General features: G+C 56.4%; 1 protein-coding gene across 4 annotated transcripts in view; it reads left to right on the plus strand.

Annotated features, from left to right (window-relative positions):
• The window catches only part of GRIP2 (glutamate receptor interacting protein 2), a 104198-nt gene that overhangs the window by 25812 nt on the left and 57254 nt on the right, over positions 1 to 21132 (plus strand). Inside the window, exon 1 of one of the 4 annotated variants that reach the window (XM_086368767.1) lies at positions 15981 to 16118. The exons of the other annotated variants lie outside the window; for them this stretch is intronic. Coding sequence (XP_086224893.1) covers positions 16064 to 16118 — 55 coding nt within the window. The 5' untranslated portion in view covers positions 15981 to 16063. Of the gene's footprint in view, positions 1 to 15980; positions 16119 to 21132 lie in introns of those variants that run through there. 4 annotated transcript variants of the gene reach the window in all.

Consider the following 21132-nt stretch of genomic DNA (forward strand, 5'->3'; position numbering starts at 1 on the left):
GTAGAGACTTCCCTGGTGGTGCAGTGGCTAAGACCCCACACTCCCAATGCAGGGAGCCCAGGTTCGATCCCCAGTCAGGGAACTAGATCCCACCTGCTGCAACCAAGACCCAGCACAGCCAATAAATACGTGTGTGTGTGCTAAGTTGCTTCAGTTGTATCCGGCTCCTTGAGACCCTGTGGACGATAGCCCTCCAGGCTTCTCTGTCCCTGGGGTTCTCCAGGCAAGAATACTGGAGTGGGTTGCCATTTCCTATTCCAGGGGATCTTCCCGACCCAGGGATCGAAAGTGTGTCTCTTGCATCTCTTGTGTCTCCTGCATTGGCAGGTGGGTTCTTTACCACTAGCGCCACCTGGGAATAGATGCATAAAAAATGTTAAAATAAAGAAAATTGTAAAATATGCATGCGATTGTAACACAGAAGAGGAGGAAAAGATAATGAAAAGTGAATACCCTTGTAACTACCCTGGTTAAGAAATTTCTATTTCTTTCTCTGTGGGTTCATCTCAAGCTGCATCTCCCTCACTCCACCCAGAGGTATGCACATTCCTGACTTTCTGGATGATCGTTCTGTTCGTTTTCCTTGCAGCATTACCCCTTGTAAATATCATTCCATGATGAAGTTTGTTATTGTTTGTTCTTGAACTTCACATAAACTGACTGTGTATTCTGTCCAGCTCCTCTCCCTCAGCACCATGTTTTGGAGCTCCTTCATTGCGGCCCGGGTAGCAGCAGTGTGTGTAGTATTCCTTTGCTCGACTGCCAGATTGTTTCCAATTTTTGACTTTTATGAGAAACTTCTGCTCTGCGTATTCTTGACCCTGCCTCCTGGTAGCCTGTTGCACACATTTCTGTTGGTTACACACCTTCAAGTTCAGCTGCCAGCCCGTAGGGTAAGCATATTCTTAACAGCTTTATCGAGGCATGTTTTAGGATATGCATATTTAGAGAGAGACGGCCAAACTCCTTCCCAAAGTTGTTGTACTGCTTTACATCGCCACAGGCCACGTGTGAGTTCCAGTGGTTCCACATCCTCACCCACACTTGTCAGACTTCCTTCCTTCCTCCCTTCCGTCTGTTCCTCCCTCCCTCCCTCTTTTCTTACCTTCCTGCCTGAACCTTTATTTCTTATCAACCTTCCCAGGAGATTCTGAGGCCCTCGGAGGGAGGTCTCAACGCTTGGTGTGCATGAAAATCACCTGGTGAGCTTTAAAAAGGCAGACCCTGAGACCCCTGCTGGATCACTGTGAATCGGAGCCCCCCAGGTTAGAGCACAGGCATCCAGTCCCTCTGAATCTGCGCTGCCCCCGACTCCCGCCCCCAACTGGAGCACAGACACGGGCGGTTTGAAAGTCGAGCTTCCCAAGGCGTCTTTAGGAGCGTCCCCTCCACCAGCTCCCCTTCTCCAGGCTGTCGTCCAGCTTCTTATTGACCAGCTGTTCATGAAGACCCCTCTCTCGGCCTCAACCTCTGGCTGAAGGCTGTGGCTTCTGTCCAGCTGCTGATCTACTGCCCCTGGGCTCTGGGAGGCATTGAAGGAAGCTTTACTGCTGTGTGGACAGCGTCTCTGAGGCTCTCCTGGTTCCCAGGGTGACCTTTTCAGACCGGTCCTCAGTGGTTGCTGTGCCTCTTCCATGGGCCAACTTTAGGGAGGTAGGATCCGACAGGTCGCCCCTTCGGGTGACACCAGGGTTTGCAAACTCATATGCCTACAGGTTTCGTTCCAATCCCAAAGAAAGGCCATGCCAAGGAATGTTCAAACTACCGCACAATTGCACTCACCTCACATGCTAGCAAAGCAAAGCTCAAAATTCTCCAAGCCAGATGTCAACAGTATGTGAACTGAGATGTTCAAGCTGAATTTAGAAAAGGCAGCGGAACCAGAGATCAAATTGCCAACATCCGCCGGATCATAGAAAAAGCAAAAGAATTCCAGAAAAACTTCTGCTTCACGAACGACGCTAAGGCCTTTGACTGTGTGGATCACAGCAAACTGTGGACAATTCTTCAATAGATGGAATACCAGATCACCTTACCTGCCTCCTGAGAAACCTGTATGCAGATCAGGAAGCAACAGTTAGAACCGGACATGGAACAACGGACTGGTTCCAAATTGGGGAAGGAGTACATCAAGGCTGCCAAACATCCCGGGATGCATAAGACAGCCCGCGTCATAAAGAATCATCCTGTTCAAAATGTCAGTCGTGCTTGACATCAGGGCTTGAGAAACCCTGATCTGACAAAGCTATCTCCATCTCGGCATACATAACAATTTTGTGTCATTTCAAAAGCTAAACATTTATTTTGCAGCATGACTTTATGCTGAGTTACACCTCAGGCTGGGCACCAGCTTTTTGTCATTGGTTAGTTCCTCCAAAGCGGTGCTTCTCTGATTGTCTGGTGAAGGGCCAGCATTTTCTTCTTCTTCTTCTTCTTTTTAATCTATGGGATATTGATACATTTAAAAAGTACATGTGTGCGTGCGTGCTAAGTTGCTTCAGTTGTGTCCGACTCTGTGTGACCCTCTGGACTGTAGCCCCCCAGGCTCCTCTGTCCATGGGGACTCTCCAGGCAAGAATACTGGAGTGGGTAGCCATGCCCTCCTCCAGGGGATCTTCCCAACCCAGGGCTCGAACCCAGGTCTCCGGCACTGCAGGTGGATTCTTTACCATCTGAGCCACTAGGGAAGCCCTTTAAAAAGTACATTAGCAATGAATTCTTGAAAAGTGAAAGAAAACAGCACACGGAAAAGACAGCCCCTGATCAGGCGCTTTGGGTGTTGTAGCAGCATTGAGCTGCTAACCATTTATTGTTTCTGAACTTTTCTGTTGTTGTCCATCGAGAATTCATTCAAGGGCAGGCCTGGGTCCACAGGCTGCACTTTACATGGCTCCACTCTCGGTCTGGCTGAGGCTGCAATTGCCACAACACCTCCATTCCTGACCCCGGGTGGTCCAAATACCCTCAAGCTTTCCGTACACCCAGGGCGGCCACACCGACCCCCCAGGTCCTGGTTCTGACCTTCGGCTACTGCTGCCTCAGGGTAGGGATCACATCCCTGCCCACAGGGGTGGTCTCTGCCCCCATGAGGCCCATCTGAGTTCAGGCTGGGACACAGTAAGCCCTGGAGACTGATGCAGGGTGGCAGGCTTGACTAAGATGCTGGCCAGGAAGAGGCAATGGAGAGGGTTTCGTCGCACAAACTCACACGTCTCCCAGTCGAACATCAGACACCTTTGTCCTTAAAGCCTCCTCCCCGCCTTCACCCCATTGCCACAGTGCCTGTTCCCGTGGCCCCTACTTCCCCCTCCACAGACCCAGCCTTCTGTGGTCTGCCCTGTGACCTCTGACATCCTGAGACAGCTAGTTCCTCGCTCACTCAGCTTCCAACCACATGGGTTCCCTTCCTGGTCCACAGACACGCCAGGTGCCACTCTGCCGCAGGGCCTTTGCACTGACTGCCGCCTCTGCCTCCCTCGGTGATCGGCCCGGCTGGGTCCCCCGCTTCCTTCCTGCGTGTGAAGACTTGCTCAGAGAGGCCACCTCCCCTACACAGGCCGCTCACCCGACTCTCATTTTTCTTCGATGTGCTTCTTTCCACCTACGTTAGACTGCATCTCTGTCCGCCTTCTCGTATGTGTCTCCTAGCGCGTACAAGCTTTATTCATTGCCTGAGCATGAGCGCGGCTCAGCATGTCTTCAGCAAGGGAGTGAATTACTGCTGGGAACGCATGAGGTCTGGGCAGAAGTGCCACTGGGTTATCACTGCTGTCGTCCTCCTTATTCTTCCTTCTCTGCCTGAGCCTCAGGCAGAGAAGAGGCCCCGGCAGCTCCAGGAGTGAGGTGCCCTCACTCCTAACCTCTTGCTCTCTGCCCGGATTCCCAGGACACCACGTGATCTGCAGCCCCGAGTCTGGCATGTCCCCAGGGAGGGGCCTGGCACTTAATGTCCTCGCAGCGGCTGGCTGCCTCCCTCGGCTGGAACCCATGCGGAGGCAGGGGACTCTGAATCACTGGCTCCAGGATTCCTCTCGGGGTGCCTCCTTCTTCCTCCTTGCAGAGTTTTTCAGTGCCCAGGAACAGATCAAAAGAGAGCTTGGAACTGAGGGTTCTGGGTTCGAATCCCAGCTCTGTCCTCATGGCTCGGTGATCTTGTGCAAATACCCGCAGCAGCCTAGGAGAGGGACTAAGAGGATGCATCGCCCCCCATCCAGTCCCTGGGAGCCCAGGGGGCCTCGGGTTGGCAGACAGCAGGAAATCGCCTCCAGGCCGGGCATGCCTCGAGTCCCTCACTGAACAGGTTATCGTTGAGCGCCTACTGTGTGCTGGGATATGCACCCTGCCCTAGTGGAGCTGCCATTCTAGTGTGGGAGACAGACGATAAATAAGAAATACCAGTACAGAGTGGCTTGTCAGATGATAAATGCTGAGGGAAGAAAACAAGGAAGGGAGTAGGGATGCCGGGGGGTGAGATCTGCACCTTTCAGTAGATGAAAGTGAACATGTGAATCACTTGGTCATGTCCAACTCTCTGGACTCTCAGTCCAACCCCGTGGACTGCAGCCCACCAGGCTCCTCTGACCGTGGGATTCTCCAGGCAAGAATACTGGAGTGGGTTGCCATGCCCTCCTCCAGGGGATCTTCCTGACCCAAGGATCAAACCTGGGTCTCCCTCATTGCAGGCAGATTCTTTACCATCTGAACCACCCAGGAAGCCCCTTCAGGAGATGGAGGAGGTGATTTTTGAATAAGGACCTAAAGGGGAGAGGGAGGGATGGAGCTGTATTCCGGCAGAGGGCACTTTGCAGTGAGTGCAAAGGCCCTGTGGTTGAGGGCCTGGGTGGGCGTTAGAGTCAGTGTGAAGAGAGTGGAAGGAGATGAGGCCAGAGGTCACAGGGGGCCTTGGCCTGTGGAGGAATTTGGGTTTCATCTAGCACCCTGGGAGTCATGGGAGGATATAAACAGGGGAAAGATGAGATCTGATTTCTGACTGCCTCAAGGTGGGCAGGTAGAAGGTGGGTTAGGAAGGATAGGGAAGGGAAGGCAGGGGGACCAGGGAGGAGGCTGCCACTGCTGTCTGAGGAGCAACGCTGGCAGCTGCACAGGGACGGGGGAGGGAGTAACGGGGTGCCGAGGACTGTCCGGTTGGTCCAGCAGTGTGAAGAGAGACGTTATCCAGGGCTGGAGGAGCCAGGGAGGGCTTCCTGGGGGAGGTGATCCATGAATAGGGGACGTCGGGAGGTGGAGAGGGGGCCTTCCGAGGAGGGGGCTGTGCAGTTAACGAAGGACAAAAGCTGGAGGACAGAGAGCAGAGGCCGGGATGAGGAGGGGCACAGGAGGGGAGCCCAGAGAAGCGGGATGGTCAGACTTCAGGAGGGTGCCTTGTCCATTCATTCAAGTGAGGTCCTTTGGGAACCACGGAAGCTTCTCAGGAAGGAGAGACGAGTGATGGTCATTTCATAGATTATTGGTGGCGAACAGATCCTCAGAAAGGGCCATCCCCCTAACTTTACCGTGGGGAAACAGGCCCAGGGCAGACAGGAACTTGTCCTGGGTCACATGGTAGCCACAGGACTGCCTTGGGAAGACGAGTCTGGTGGGACTGAGGGCAAGCGTGGGAGACTCAGGGCTATGGAAGGGAACTTCTGGGAGACACAGACTGCTTGGCAAGAAACCAGTAATTCCCACTGTGCCTTTCGACCTGGCCCGGGGCCCACGGGGCCCTCCTTGGCCTTGTCCTCGCCCTAAGTCTGATGACCTGTGGCTTGGGGTTCCCTCGCCGCCGTGGTTTCTGTGCCTGTCACTCGGACACGGTCCCTTGCTGCCCGGTGGCCTGTGGTCAGGTCCCAGCGAGGCGTGGTCCCACGGTGAGTGCTTTGTGGCCCTGGACCCAGCACGCTGGAGCTCCAGGGTTCCAATCTTGTGCGCCCTTGTGGCTGATTACCCCATTCCCCATGTTGCGTGGCTCCGTGTCCCTGTCCTGGGGGCAGCTCTGTGCCCCCGTGGGCCATCACCCGGCTTCCTACCGTCCTGGGCCCTGTTTCCCACGTGGTGGTGGCTTGTTCGAGTGGCCAGAGCCCCAAGACTTTGCTCAGATTACTGATACCTCTGCCCTGAGGACAAGTGGGCAGAGAGAGGTCACCCTGGCTGGGCCAGTCTCTCTGTGGACAGCCCAGAGGGCTCCCTTGGGACGCACTCCCCCTTTCTTTATCTGGCACCCCGCCCCCAACCAGGGCCATCCCTGGGTGTTGCTGGAGTGTGTGGTTACTGCCTGCATGGGGTTGGGGTGGGCGTGGGTGACAGGGCTTGGGATTTCTGGCCCCACTGTCTTAGTCCATTCTGGCTGCTGTAATGAAATACGCTGCCTGGGTAGCTTACGAACAACAGAAATGTATTTCTCACGGTTCTAGAGGCCGGAAGTCCAAGATCAGGTTCCGGGGAGGGCCCGCTTCCATAGCCGGCACCTTCTTGCCATGTCCTCATGTCGGGGGAGGAACAAGGGACTCTCTGGGATCTCTTTTACTTATTTATTTTAAAACGTTATTTATTTATTAGCCGTACTGCATGCCATGTGGGATGTTAGTTCCCCAAACTGGGATGAAACCTGTGCCCCCTGCATTGCAAGCCCAGACTCTCAGCCACCGGACACCAGGCGAGTCCCTGGAGTCTCTTTTATAAGAGCACTGATCCCATTGACCACAATCACCTCCTGAAGGCCCCACTTCCTAATACCATCACCCTGGGTGTTAGGTATTTAACGTAAGAATTTGGGGGGAATACAAGCATTCAGTCTTCCCAGGTGGCTCAGTGGTAAAGAATCCGCCTGCCAATGCAGGAGATGTGGGTTCGGATCTCTGGATCACGAAGATCCCCTGGAGAAGGGAATGGCAACCCACTGCAGTATCCTTGCCTGAATTCATGGACAGAGGAGCCCGGCGGGCTACAGTCCGTGGGGGCCACAGAGTCCGATGCTGCCAAGAGACTGAGCGTGTAGCGCAAGCATTCGGTCTGAAGCTGCCACTAATGAGCTCTGTGACCTCCAGCCCCCTCCTTCCTGTGTGCTTGAGGTCGGGGGTTTGGGATGAAACTCAGACCATGCCAGTGATGGGTGGATGGGTACAAGCCCCTGTACCCCTCCGTGGGGGCTCCTGGTCTTCTGTGTGCCAGGTTGGGGGATACAGACCTGCAGGCCGCCCCAGGAAGGGTGATGCTTGGATGTGGCTGCCTCCCGGGGCCTCCCACGGGCTCCCCCAGGCCATGATGTCATCCACCTGCAGCCTCGGGGCCACTGAAAGCAGACACACAGACCCGGATGAACCTCCCCACCCTCCCAAAATGCCAGGTGCTGCCCCTGCGGTGGCCAAGGAGATGCAGGGCTTTCACAACCCCGGAGGGCCCCGCCCTGGGCTGCGCGCCCGCAGGCATGGTCACAGGGAGGGGCACACGGTGGGAAGGGCAGCGAGGCTGGGAGCTTGCCCAGAGCCCGGGGTGCGCTGCAGCCCCAGCCCTCATTTTGCCACATTCGCTGTCTTTAATCACACCTGCCCACACGCTCCCGCAGGGACCACGACAGAGGCGTCTGTGTTTGGAAGAGGGTTGGCTTGGAGCCTGCTTGTGGGGTTCAGGCTCAGAGCTGCACCCCCCGCCAGCCCTTTGCCTAGCTCTCCACAGGGTATCTGGGACTAATCTTAGCCGCACATCATGGGCTCGTGGGGAGGGTTGCTGTGTGCAGAGGCTGGGGAGGTCTTGGCTGCTGTTGTTCAGTCTCTCAGTCGTGTCCGACTTCGCGACCCCATGGACTGCAGCACGCCAGGCTGCCCTATCCTTCGCTACCTCCCGGAGTTCAACCAAGTTTATGCCCACTGAATCGGTGATGCCATCCAACCATCTCATCCTCTGCCGCCTTCTTCTCCTTTTGCCTTCAATCTCTCCGAGCATCAGAGTCTTTTCCAAGGAGTCAGTTCTTCGTATCAGGTGGCCAAAGTATTGGAGTTTCAGCATCAGTCCTTCCGATGAGTATTCAGGCTTGATTTCCCTTAGGATTGACTGGCTTGATCTTGCCATCCAAGGGGAGTATCTTGTGCAGAGTCCAATTAAAACTTTGGTTTTATTCAGATTTTTCAAACAAGGTATAGTCTGAAAGCAGACACCTGGCAGGTAATAATAAGGGAGGTCCCTTTCACAGCGCCCTGACTGGCCCAGGCTAAGTTGCTGCAGTCGTGTCCGACTCTTTGTGACCTTATGGACTGTAGCCCGCCAGGCTCCTCTGTCCATGGGATTCTTCAGACAAGAATACTGGAGTGTGTTGCCATTTCCTTCTCCAGGGGATCTTCCCGACCCAGGGATCGAACCCAGGTCTCCTGCATTACAGGCGGATTCTTTACCGTTTGAGCCACCAGGGAAGCCCTGACTGGCCCCAGACCAGCGTTATTTCCTGAGGTTATTTTCCTGTGTACTTGGATGATGGGATTCCCACTACATGGATGAGGGGAGGGCGGGATTTGAACCCGGTGCTTTGGCCGCTAAAGCTGCCCCCAGGCTGTCCCCTCCCGGGGACTCGGTGGACAAGCCTGGGGAGGAGCCCTGGAGGCCAGGCTGGGGAAGGCGTGGGTGCTGGTGGGGGAGCCCTGGTGGCTCACGGGACCGACCATAAATGCAGCATCTCCATCACCTCTGCCCAAGCACCCCACGACTTAATCTGCATGCTCGTTAATGTCCTGCCCAGGCGTCTGCTCCTAATCATTGCGCTGTGAGGGCAGTGCCAGGACTATTAACAGGCATGCCACCTGTTTCCTGGCAGGTGGCCCTGTTGGCACACCTGTCGGACAGCCGCCCCGGCCCACTCAGAAAATGCTTGATGGCACTCTCTTCCTTGACTCAGGAAAGTTGAGGAGCCATCAGATGGATAAGCTGCTCGCCTGGTGGGCTTTGAGTCCCCCGTGGGGCTGCTTCTGGCCCAGAGTGTGTCTGATGAGGGTGGACGGCAGAGGGTCGGGGGAGAAGGTCGTCGGCTGGGTCATGGTGGAGCCTCTCCCCTGCTACTTGGAAGCTGTGTGATGCTGGAACAGTCACTGTCCCTCTCTGAAAATCCCTGCCCTGACTAAAGTGAAAAGTGAAAGTGAAGTCGCTCAGTCATGTCCGACTCTTTGCGACCCCCATGGACTGTAGCCTATCAGGCTCCTCCGTCCATGGGATTTTCCAGGCAAGAGTGCTGGAGTGGATCGCCATTTCCTTCTCCAGGGGATCTTCCCGACCCAGGGATCCAATCTGTGTCTTCCGCCTTGCAGGCAGATTCTTTACCGTCTGAGCCACCAGGGAAGCCCTTGTGAACCCCCCACTTCTTTTTATTTTACATTTCAGCGTTTCATTTACTTCTAAATGACACTGATAGCACAGGAATACCCCCGAGGCATTTTAGGGGCAGATCTTCAGCTTTTTTTGTTTGTTTGTTTCATATGTATCTCCAACAAAGTCCTTTTCTTATATATAATTAAAATAACAGCATCAACCCAACAGAATTTCTTCACATCGTCTCCTGTTCAGTCCTTGTGCTGTTTCCCCTCTTCACCTCCCAAGTGTCTTTTCACACTTGGTTTATTCAAATCAGGGTCCAACCAGGATCTTCGAATCTCATTTGGTTGTCAATCTCTCAAGTCTCTTTTAATCTTTCACAGTGCCTTTCCGTCTTTTTTTTTTTTCACTGTAATTATGTGTTGGCAAAACTGGGTCATTTGTCCTGTGGAACGGCCTCATGGTGTCATTAATACATTCTTCAGTCTTTGTACTTTCTATCGACTGAGATTTGGATCTTGTTGTTCAGTTGCTCAGTCATGTCCAGCTCTTTGCGACCCCAGGCACAGCAGCATGCCAGGCTTCCCTGTTCCCCACTATCTCCTGGAGTTTGCTCAAACTCATGTCTGTTGAGTCGGTGAAGCCATCCAACCATCTCATCCTCTGTCGTTCCCTTCTCCTCTTGCCCTCCTCAATCTTCCCAGCTTCATGGTCTTTTCCAGTGAGTCGGCTCTTTGCATCAGGTGGCCAAAAGATTGGAGCTTCAGCTTCAGCATCAGTCCTTCCAATGAATATTCAGGACTGATCTCCTTTAGGATGGACAGGTTGGATCTCCTTGCAGTCCAAGGGACTCTCAAGAGTCTTCTCCAACACCACAGTTCAAAAGCATCAATTCTTCGGCACTCAGCCTTTTGGTCCAGCTCTCACATCCGTACATGACTACTGGAAAAGCCATAGTGACTATATGGACCTTTGTCAGCAAAGTGATGTCTTTGCTTTTTAATACGCTGTCTAGGTTTGCCATAGCTTTCCTTCCAGGGAGCAAGTGTCTTTTACTTTCATTTCTGCAGTCACCATCCGCAGTGATTTTGGAGCTCAAGAAAATAAAATCTGTCACTGTTTCTACTTTTACCCCTTCTATTTGTCGTGAAGAGATGGGACCAGATGCCGTGATCTTCGCTTTTTTGAATGTGGAGTTTTAAGCCAGCTTTTTCACTCTCCTCTTTCAGGTCTGATTTTGCAGGCAAAGCAGGTGGTGCTGTGGGCTTCCTTCCACATGCTATCAAGAGGCCCGCGTGCCAGAATGTTCCACTTTTGGTGACGCTAAGATCACTTCAGGGGTGCAGGCGGTGTCTGCCTGGCCCTGCTGTCACCGGTCCTGCTCTGCCCTCCCTTGATGCCCAGCGCCGGATCCCTGATTTCGTTAGGGCTGCAAAAAGGCGGCTTTCCGGCTCTGTGTCTCTTCCGCACCCATTTGCAGCGGTTCTTCTGTAAAGAATGACGTCCCTCATTTGGTTCCTTTCGAGTACCGTTCATACAGAAAGAAGGGATAAATGCTTCATTCTTTACCTGCATCTTCTGTTCATAGGATAATCAGTTGTTGCCTTGAGTCCCTCGAAAGGAACTGAGGAGGCTTTTCTTTCTTTTGAGAAGCGTGAACACACGGATTTTTGCAGTTTTGCAGTCATTGTTCTTTCCGATGCTCAGCTTGGCCCACATGTGGCTGGTGGGAGCCCTTCAAACCGGCTCCTGTGTCCTTTCAGCCCTCCCTATTAGCCTTCAAGCATGGCCATGTGTGTGTGTGTGAAGTCGCTTCAGTCGTGTCCAACTCCTTGTGAACCTGTGACCGTAGCCCGCCAGGTTCCCCTGTGCATGGGATTCTCCAGGCAAGAATACTGGAGTGGGTTGCTGTGCCCTCCTCCAGGGGATCTGCCCCGACCCAGGGTTCCAGGCTGTATCTCTTATGTCTCCTCCACTGGCAGGCAGGTTCTTTACCACTAACGCTGCCACAAGCCCGTCCTTACTTTACAGCAACACGAGATGTGCCGGGCTCGTCTTGCACCGGTCCTGGAATCAGCCTCTCTCTGAGGAGCCCTGGGGACCCTTTTCCTGGGAGAAGGTATTTAGAGACCACAGTCTGGGTTCTGAAGAGACCACTCTCTTTAGAACTGGCAACGTCTCCCTCTGTGCTCACATACCCCTCACCCTGCTCCATTCATTTCTAGCATTTTTCGCCTTCTATTCTAACATCCTGGGACGTTTACTCTGCCTTCCCGCTAGAATGATAGTGCGGTGAAGACTGGTTCTGATGGTGGCTGGACCTCCCGGCTTGGCATTCAGAAGGTGCTTAATAGAACGCTGGTTGAAAGAGTGAATGGATGGATGGATGGATAGCCACTGTCCTCTCCCTCCGCCCTGGTGACTCAGATGGTAAAGAATCTGCCTGCCAGTGTGGGAGACCTGGGTTCAACCCGTGGGTTGGGAAGATCCCCTGGAGGAGGGCATGGCAACCCACTCCAGTATTCTTGCCTGGAGAATCCCATGGACAGAGGAGCCTGGTGGGTTATACTCCATGGGATCTCAAAGAGTTGGACATGACTGAACAACCAACACTTTCACTTTTCACTTCACTTCCTCCCTCCACCAGCCTGGAGAAGCAGTTAAGAGGGTTCTGGCCACCGCCCCCCTCCCCCCACCCCCCACAACGTTGCCATACAGAGCCTGGGGGCCTCTGTCTTATTTAGATCAGCAGAGCTGGGCAGCAGAAATGTCACACCACTTGGCCCACGGGGAAGAAAGGGCCGGGGTGAGAAGATTAAAGGCATATCTGATGAGATGTTAATTTGCTCAGGGAAGCGGGTGGGGGTAAAGCAGGTGGGGGTGACGGCAACCCGCTGCCTCTGGGGCTTCGTGAGGCTGAGGCAGGGATGAAAAAGCAGAATCCAGGGTGGAGCCCAGCCTGGATCCCTCTGCGGTTGGTTTCCTTCTCTGAGCCCAGCTCTTGGGGGTCTGTTAGCTCATTTTTAAGGGAAATCAGGTGGCCCTGTGTTCAAATCCTGACCTGGCTGCCTCAGTGGCTGTGTGACCTTAGGTGATGGGAGGAACGTCTCTGGGCTTTAGGGGAGAGGAAGTGGGACTCACAGGGAGGGTGAGCCCAGGGAGGACCGTGGACTTCAGCCCAAGAGGCCAGAGAACAGGAGGGACTTGCTTGGGGCCACCCTGTAGCCCCAGATGGCTGGAACCGGGACTCAGGCCCCCTGGCTCCCCACCTGGGCTGATCTGCTAATTTTTTTTAGAAATTTATTTATTTAGTTAGTTGTTTTTGGCTGGGCCAGGTCTTTGTTGCTGTGCAGGCTCTTCTCTAGTTGGGGTGTGCGGGCTTCTCTCTGCAGTGGCTTCTCCTGTTGCAGAGCACGGGCTGTATAGCGTGTAGGCTTCAGTAGCTGAGGCGCACAGGCTCAGTGGTTGTGGCGCGTGGGCGTAGGTGCTCTGAGGCATGTGGGATCTTCCCGGACCAGGGATCAAACCTGTGTCCCTCGCATTGGCAGGCCGATTCTTTACCACCGAGCCACCAGGAAGCCCTCTGATCTGCCCTTTCACCGTTGGTCTCATCTCCTTTAGGGGCTCCTGCGCTCTCCCACACTCTCCCTCAAGCTACCGTTTCTGCAGAAGGAGCCCTGTGAAAATTTGGGGGAGGGGGCACCTGACAGGAGCCGCTCAGATAACACACAAGTTCTCGACGGCCAGAAACCAGAACGCCCCAGTGTCCCTTTTCCACTCCTGCCAGTCTGGGGACTCCTGAGCCAGCGAGGAACCCATCATCCAGTTTCGACCTCCTTCAGCTCAAGTCTGGGTTTCAGGGCGACCACTGAAGGCAGAATTTGGGGAGCATGTCAATCTGTGTTCTGTTCACTTGTTCATTCATTCATTCAGTGTTGGCCAAGTCCCTGTTCTGCCCTGGAAGCTGAATGAGGAAGGCACTGGGTGGAGTCCAAGTCACCAAAGATTCAACCCAAACTCGCTTAAGCCAAGAAGGGAATGTATTGGCTAAAGTAACAGAAAAGCGATATTACTGACGTCAGGCAGGTCATCATCAGGGTTGGATCAGTTTCACAGCTCCCGTTTCCATTTTGGGCGTCACAGTGGCCACCAGTGACTCCAGCATGACTCCACTTCCCCGAACACCCTGCAATGGACAGAATTCCCCTTCCCAGGACTTTGATCAGGTCCCAGGACTTGGGTTGTGTGCTCACCCCTGAGCCCATCACTGTGGCCGGGCTAGGAGAGTGCTTGTTAGCGGGCTCTGGGTCAAGGGCCCTCCAGAAGCTTGCAGGGGGTAGGGGGGCAACCTCCACCCAGGCTGAGTGCAGGGGAGGAGCAGCCCCCCCAGAAAAGTGGGGTGACACTGCTGGAGGAAGAAGGAGCAGGAGGCAGAAAGAGCAGGCGTCCAGGCCGACACCAGCTCTCCGAGAGCTTATGGTCTAGAGGAGAAGTTGGACTGTGCGTGGTGAGAGGTGTTGAGCATCTGCAGTGTACAGATGCTCCAACTTGTGGGATCACCACACAGAGCAGAGTCCTGTCCCCAGGGCTCCGATAGGCAGACTCCGGGTGAAGAGCGTCTTCCTGGGTTGGGTGCTCTCAGAGGGCAGGGACCACGTGCTCCTCGCTCAGCTCCTGGGGTGACACCTGACACGGCTCCAGGACCTGGGCCCTCTGACACCCAGGGAGTTGCCTCCCAATCGCCTGCGAGTGGCTGGGCCCCAGTGACTTCTGAGTGGAGTCCATGCCCCTCTCGATGGGGGCAACCCACGGTACTTTGAGCTTGGGGTGAGTTGGGAGATAAGCCCACTGAGTGCACCCTGAGTCAGGATTCGAACCTGGGCCTGCCCATCCTCTGAGGCTGGAGCTCTCTTTTCTCACCTGACTCTGCACAGCTCTGCCAGAGACTTGCTGTTTGGCTGGAGGCTGGGCCTCCCTGCCTGTGGGCAGCCTTGCGGTGGAGTGGGTCGATCTGAGATGGGGGCGCCCTACACCCTGCCCTGTGTATTCGGAAGCAGCTGTGTGATCCCCTCACATGCTTGCTTCCATCTTGCCGGGCTGCCCTGAGCGGCCCCTGCCACCCTTGCCTTCAGGATGAAGGGAGGGAGACCCCACCAGATGCAGTAGAAAGGACCCAGGCACGCTGGCCTCGCTGAGTTGCCCCCACAGGGCTTCCCCGAGACCACCAGCAAGAGCCTCCCAGTGCACTGGGCTGGAACCCACACTGGGGGAGGAGGGGGCACGCTCTGAGTCTGCGGCCTGCTCTCTGTCAAAACTGGCTGATCTCTAAGCTTCAGGGAGGCATTAAGGCGTGACAGAGCCGAGTGGAGACTCCTGGGTGGAATCTGAAGGACGGGGGGATCACTGAGGAGGGCATCAGTGTCTCACTGGGTGAGTCACCTCTGTTAGCTGCAGGGTCTGTTGACTCAGAATAATTGCCCTGCGCTCCATCCATAGTGGGGGCTTCCCAGGAGGCTCTAGTGGTTAAGAATCCGCCTGCCAGTGCAGGAGACGCCAGAGAAGCAGGTTTGATCCCCAGGTCAGGAAGATCCCCTGGAGAAGGGAATGACTACCCATGCCAGTATTCTTGCCTGGGAAACCCATGGACAGAGGAGCCTAGCGGGCTCCAGTCCGTGGGGCTGCAAAGAGTCGGACAGGACTGAAGCAACTTAGCTTGTGATTCCCAAGAGGGCATCTGGCCCTCCCTGTGAAGGTGTTCTGTGGCCTGATTCATCGTGGCGGCCTCAGTGGTTTGCAGAAAGGATGGAGGAAGCAGGAGCCGCCCTGATGGGGAGGGGCCCCACCTGGCGTCCATCCCATCTCTGCCACGCATCTGTTCTGTGACCCTGAGCCCCCTGCTGCCCTTCTGCCTGGCTCCAAGTGTAGTGCTGGGGTGGTTAGCGAGGAGGCTAGCTGTATGAGACAGGAAGGGACACCAGATGCATCTGTTGAGCTCTTGCTGAATGCCTGGAGCTCTCACAGGTCTCCATCAGCACCACGCGCGCCGCCCTCACCCCAGCCAGTTCGGTGGGGATTCTCTTATTGCTCAGTGTTACAAACCTGGCTAAGGTAGCAGCTGGGAGTGAGGCGGTGGGGCCTCAGACTCAGCATTCAACACCCATGGCTGTGAGATGCCTGTGCTGACCTCAGGGGATGCAGGATGAGAGGACCCTGTCCTTGTCTGGAGGGGCTCCCAGGCTTGGAGGGGGTAGACAATCTCAACCTAGTATGCAAAGCATTACTGGGGCCCAGCAGGCGGGTGGGGATCTCTGAGCAAACCTCCCTGGGCAGAGACATCTAGGAGTGGAGGAACATTCCAGGGAGTGCAAAGGCCTGGGGGCATCAAACAGCCCCTCCACCTGGGGAAAGAGGGAAGGGGATTGGTAGATTTGGGCAAAAGATGGGGTGAGCAGGCAAGGTCAGCGCTTTGGGAGGATAGAGGAGCCGGTGGGCCGGTGAAGGTTTGCTCCGATGTCGAGGGTCTCCCCGCCACTCCGCCCCCCGCCCCCCCAGGAGCCGCACTCTCCAGGCCGGGCTGCGGGGGAGGAAGGACCTCACTGATGGCACCGCTGCCGGCTCCGGGGAGGATTATCTATTTTAGCAACCGGGGAGGGAGGAGCAGGGAGTGCCCAGCCTTTGCCAGAAGCGCAAGCCGCGCGGAGAAGCGCGGAGGAGCGCGGAGCCGCGCCGGGCGGCCGGGCAGCGGGGCCCCGGGCCCAGGGCAGGCAGCGCGATGCTGGCCGTGTCGCTCAAGTGGCGGCTGGGCGTGGTGAGGCGACGGCCCAAAGGTACGGGGCCCCGGGGCTAGGGCTGGCCCTGGGTCCAGCTGGAGGGCGGCGGCTGAGGGGCCCCCTCCCCACCCCGTCCCCCGGCTCCGCCTTCCTCTCGGCTCTGGGGTCTCGTCCGGGAATCTGCGCTGTGTGACTCGGCGCCCTGCCCTGGCTGGCTCCCCGAGTCTCCACCTCTCCACGTCTTTGTCTGAGTGTCCGACTCCGGCTCTTCTCTCCGCCTCTGTCTCTTCCGGGTCTCTCGCAGTCCCTCTTGGTCTGGTCCTGTCTCCTCCCTGCGTCTCTCTGACCCCCCTCTGGCCTCCTGTCCTCTCTCCTGCTCTGTCCCCGCGTCTCTGGGTTCTCTCCTGGCCTTTCTGTGACTGTCCACCTTGCTCCACTTTTCTTCCCCTTCATCAGCCATGTCCCTGGTGACTTTGGCTTTTCTCCTGATTCGGGGCATGGGGCTGCGGGTGGAGGTGGACCAGCAGAGAGTGTGTGTGTGTGTGTGTGTGTGTGTGTGTGTGTGTGTGTAGGGTGAGGGGCTGTGTGGGGGGAGTTGGGGCTGGGGGCTGTGGGCAAATGCAGGACTGGGACCCGAACGAGGCTGAGCTCCAGAAGTGGCTCTTGCAGGGTGGGCGCGGAGGAGCGTCTGGAGCAGGGAGTCCAGCCCTCCAGGCCCTGTGACCCCAGGCCTCGTCATGGACGTGGGATGGGGTGGAGGGCGTGGGTTTGCAGCCTCTGTGCTCCTGGCCTCAGAACTCAGGATAATGGTACTTTTCAGAAGGAGCTGACTGTGTGCCAGGCGTTGGGCTAACCCTTTAATTCCTCCCTGTGGCCCTGCACAGTCGGCCCTATCCTCACCCTGAGGTGCACAGGGGGAAACTGAGGCCCAGAGAGGTTAAGTAACTTGCCCGTGGCCACACAGCCAACATGCGGAGGGTTTCTCAAGCCAGCTCTGAAAACTGTCAGCAGCATCTTTTTCCAGATGCTAAGGGGCCTCCATGGGGGGAGGGGCTGCCTCAGGAGTGGCCAAGAGGTGGCAGGGTCTGTGGGTTGGCAGAGTGGGTCCTGCACTGGCCTGTGGGTGGCTCGCTGGCGGTCTGACATCCCAGAGGCCCCTGGAATCCCCTTCTGTGGGGGCAGAACAGCCTTGATAGGGACAGGATCTCCCCTGGGGCTTCCCAGACGCTCGTCCCCAGGGGAGAATCCCCTCCCCCATCAAGGCTTTTGTCATCTTGTTCAGTACCACAGCCGCCCCCACCCCGAGAACCCAGGGGGCTCCACCCAGGCTGGAAGGAAGGACAGACCCAGCCTGACCTGCATCTGATCTGAGTGTCCCCAGGATTTGGAGAACAGCCAGCTTCATGCTGCGGATCCAATTCTGGGTCTTGGAGGTGCAGAAAGTGCTTGAATTGTCCCCGACAGACCCGGCTCTTACTTCCTGCATGGCTGGCTCAGAACCTCAGTTTCCCTGTGGATAAAAGGCACCCAAGGAAAGCCCGCCCTTCGGAGACTGCAGTGATGATTAGAAAAGACTGGGGTGGGGCTTGGCACCCAGGAGACCCCCCTGGTAATCTTGAATTTCATCTTGCCATCTGCGGCCCAACTTCCCCCTCCCCCTCCCCCCTTGCCCCCACCCCACAAACACAGGGACCCCAGGGTGGTTGTGTCTGGGACCAGCAAGCCCTTAACGGGAAAGAAGCGAAAAAGGCAGAGGGAAGCATGGCCTAATTGCTGGAGGACAGATTGCGCTGATGGGTGCCAGGCTTTGTGGCATCTCCCCACTCCTTTGGGGGTGCTTGAAGGAGGCCTAGGGACCTTGCTCGCCGGTGTTATGAGCCTGCACATCCATTTAAAACGGGAATTCTCGGGGAAGAGGGATTCAAGAGGTTGTGGGGGGAGGGAAGGCGTTTCTCTTTTTTTCCAAAACATTGTTTTAAATGTGCGAGGACACGTCTCTCCACCTCCAGCCCTTTTTTTTTTTTTTTTTAACATAGATAAACCTATTTCCCATCTTTCCTGGGTAAGACCCCCAAGCTCCTCACCCTGTGATTGCTTAAGGGGGGCGGTCCCTGGGCCTCGTGCCATCTGCAACCGCTCCTGTGTCTCCCAGAATGGGATTTGAGGCTTGGCTTAAATTGAGGAGCCATGCTTCCTGCCGGGGCTGGGACTGGGGAAAGATGGGGTTCAGACCCGGCTGGCACCCCATCTCTGCTGCAGCCTGAGAGGCCAGGGGAGCCCCTGCTGTGTGCACCCAGCGTTGGGAACACCTCCAGGATGCTGGATGCTTAGTGTCCTCCCCGCCCGCCTCAGTCCTCACAGTAGCCTTGGCTGGTGCATCTGGACAGTGGGGGCCGGGGGCCTGCAGAGCTGCACTCTGACCTGAGTGCTGGACTCTGAGCGGAGCTTGAGCCTCTAGAGGCATAAAATGGTTACATTCAATTCAAAGAAATGTAGTTTGATGTGTGCTGATGTAAGGGAGGCAGGAGACACAAGTCTTGGAGCCATGGGCCAGGTTTAAGTCTCAGGCGTGCCACCAGGGCAAGTGTCTTTACCTCTCTGGGCCTCCGTTTTCCCATCTGTGAAATGGGATTAATATTGGAACCTTCCTCTCTGAGTGGCTGCAAGGACCAGTAAGGTCATACTTTGAAAGTGCTAGGTGTCACTTGCAGTTCCTGACTCGGGGGCTCAGGCCCAGGGAGAAACGGCGTGTAGATGATGTCGGAGCATGGTGGGGGTGGGGGGTGGCTTGATGTGGGGACGGACAGGGTCCTGTTCATGCCTGGAGAAGGAAGCAGTGATTTTCTTGTGAGAGGGGAGGAAGGTCCCAGAGTGGGGTTTTTAAGGATGAGTAGGAGTTTTCCAGACAGCTAAGGGAAGAAGAGAGAATTTGGGCAAAGGGAACAGTTTGTATAAAGATCTGCCTCAGAGAATCGTTCAGGCGACTTTGGTCAGCATGAAGGGTTTGGGACGGAAGGGAGCTGGGGCAGAGCAGGTGGGAGACCGTGGAGCTTGGACTCTGTCCTGGGCGCAGGAGATGCCATGGAGGGTTCATGAGCAGCAAGGAATAGAGGCCAACTGTGAGTGTTAGGACGGGCTCTGGGTACTGAGCAAACCACAGGCGGGGATGTGGGGAGAGAGCTGGGGCTGTAGGGGGTGGAGGGGGAGTTGATGGTTGTCGAGGCAGGAGAATACCCCGAGCCATTCACTCGCTCACGGGATACCTGCTGAGCCCCTATTCCGTGCCACATACTGTTCTAGGCCCTGGGGGTAAAACAGGAGGACTAACAGAAATCCCTGCCCTCGTGGAGCTGATGTTTCTAGGAGGAGGGGCAGCTAAGGAACAAGACAGATGAGGGAGATATATGGTGGTGCCACGAGCTGGAAAGAAAGACGAGGCAGGGAAAGGGCATGAGGGTCAGTGGCTAGCAGGGTACACTTTCACAAAGGGTGTGGGGCGAAGGTGACCCTGGGACAAAGCCCTGACGCAGGGGAGGGAGGGAGCAAGGGGACCGTCCAGGGGAAGAGTGGCTGGCAGAGGCCGCAGCCAGGCCAAAGGGCCTGCGGTGCGGACGGCTTGCGTGTCCCCAGGCTGGTGAGGCTGGAGCAGGGGCGGTCAGGGCGGATGGTGAGGAGGACCCTCTGGTGTGGCCCCTGCGGTGCTGGGGGAGCCAGGGGCAGCTCAGGGATGACGAGGTTATCCAGGATAGCAGTGCCCCCCGCCGGCCGAGCGGGGCCTCTCCCGCGCGCGTGCCCTCCCGAGCTCTGTCCGCCCTCGCCCCCTCCGTGGCGCACATCTGTGATGAATTATTCACTGCTTCCTCTCCCTCCGTAATGAGTCTCTCCTCTGTCTGCCTCTCGCCTCCACATCCAGCTCCCGGCGCTTCTCACGCTGCAGCAGCTGCGCTGGGGGTCTCGGATCTGACTCTCAGTGTGGGAACAGGCCTCCCGCCTCCAGTGCCCAGACAGCAGCCCACACCCCCACGCCCCTGCCCCGCCCCACCCAGCCAAGTTCAGACTAGCCAGGGTGTCCCGAGTCCCCGGGGATTTCTCCCTCCCTGGGGGCAGAGAGGGCCAAGGATCAACTCTCAGCCTGGAATAATTCCTGGAGCCCCCGCAGCCAGGAGTGAACCTCTGGACCTGTTCTATGTTCTCCAGGCCTTTATTGAGCACTTGATGTTTGCTAGGCATTGTGTTAAGTGCTTCCTGTGTACTTTTTCATCCTCGCGACAATCCTGTGAGCTGTGAACTAAATTGCCCCATTTTACAGGTGAGGAAACTGAGGCTCAGGGAGGATGTGACTTGCCAACTTTCCAAGGTCACACAGCTGGGAAGGAAATGGTAGTGTCTGTGTAACCCCCTACCCCCACCCCCATCCCCACCCCCAGGCAGTCTGACTTCCAAGCCCAAACATCTCGCCACGGGCGTTTTTCTCAGTGGTCAGTTATCTGGCCTCTCAGCCAGGATCAGAGGACCCCTCAGCGTACAGCTACTAGTCTGTCTTCCTCAGGCTCTCCCCCAGGTTCTCCCCACTTCCTCTGCTCCCCCCTGCCCCAGGACGGCCCTGCAGAGACAGTGACGGGGTCCCCCATGGTTCCCACTCCAGGCCGAGCACCAGTGCTGATCGGGTCAGCCCGTGTCCCAGCGTTGTCTCCGTTTGTCGGCTTGAACGTTTAGTCCAGCAGGACCATCTGCCTGCTAATCGCCCCGATGATTGTGAAGGCTGCCGGCCCCTGTCTCCTCGCTGGGGAGACGGGCTGATGGAGCGGAAAGAACAGCCATCACACAGGAGACCCCGCTGCCTGTGGCCCTGGAGCCCTTCCCTGCTCCTCCTGGCCGCAGTTTCCCTCTGTGCCCCCACTCGGCTCCCCTGGGGCTGGAAGTCTCGTCACCCCGCTTCCCATCCGCCCATGGCTCTCCTTGGGCTGACCTTGTCCCTCCAGCCCCCGCCTTTCACTGACTCGGCCCAGGTGATGGTGACTCATAAGTGCATGTGTGGGAAGGGGGGCGGGCACCCACCCGGCAGCCTCTT

This window comes from Bos grunniens, chromosome 22 (genome assembly GCF_055505025.1).
Source record: "Bos grunniens cultivar Pamir isolate PY7600 chromosome 22, Bosgru_T2T1.0, whole genome shotgun sequence".
Taxonomy (NCBI): Eukaryota; Metazoa; Chordata; class Mammalia; order Artiodactyla; family Bovidae; genus Bos; species Bos grunniens.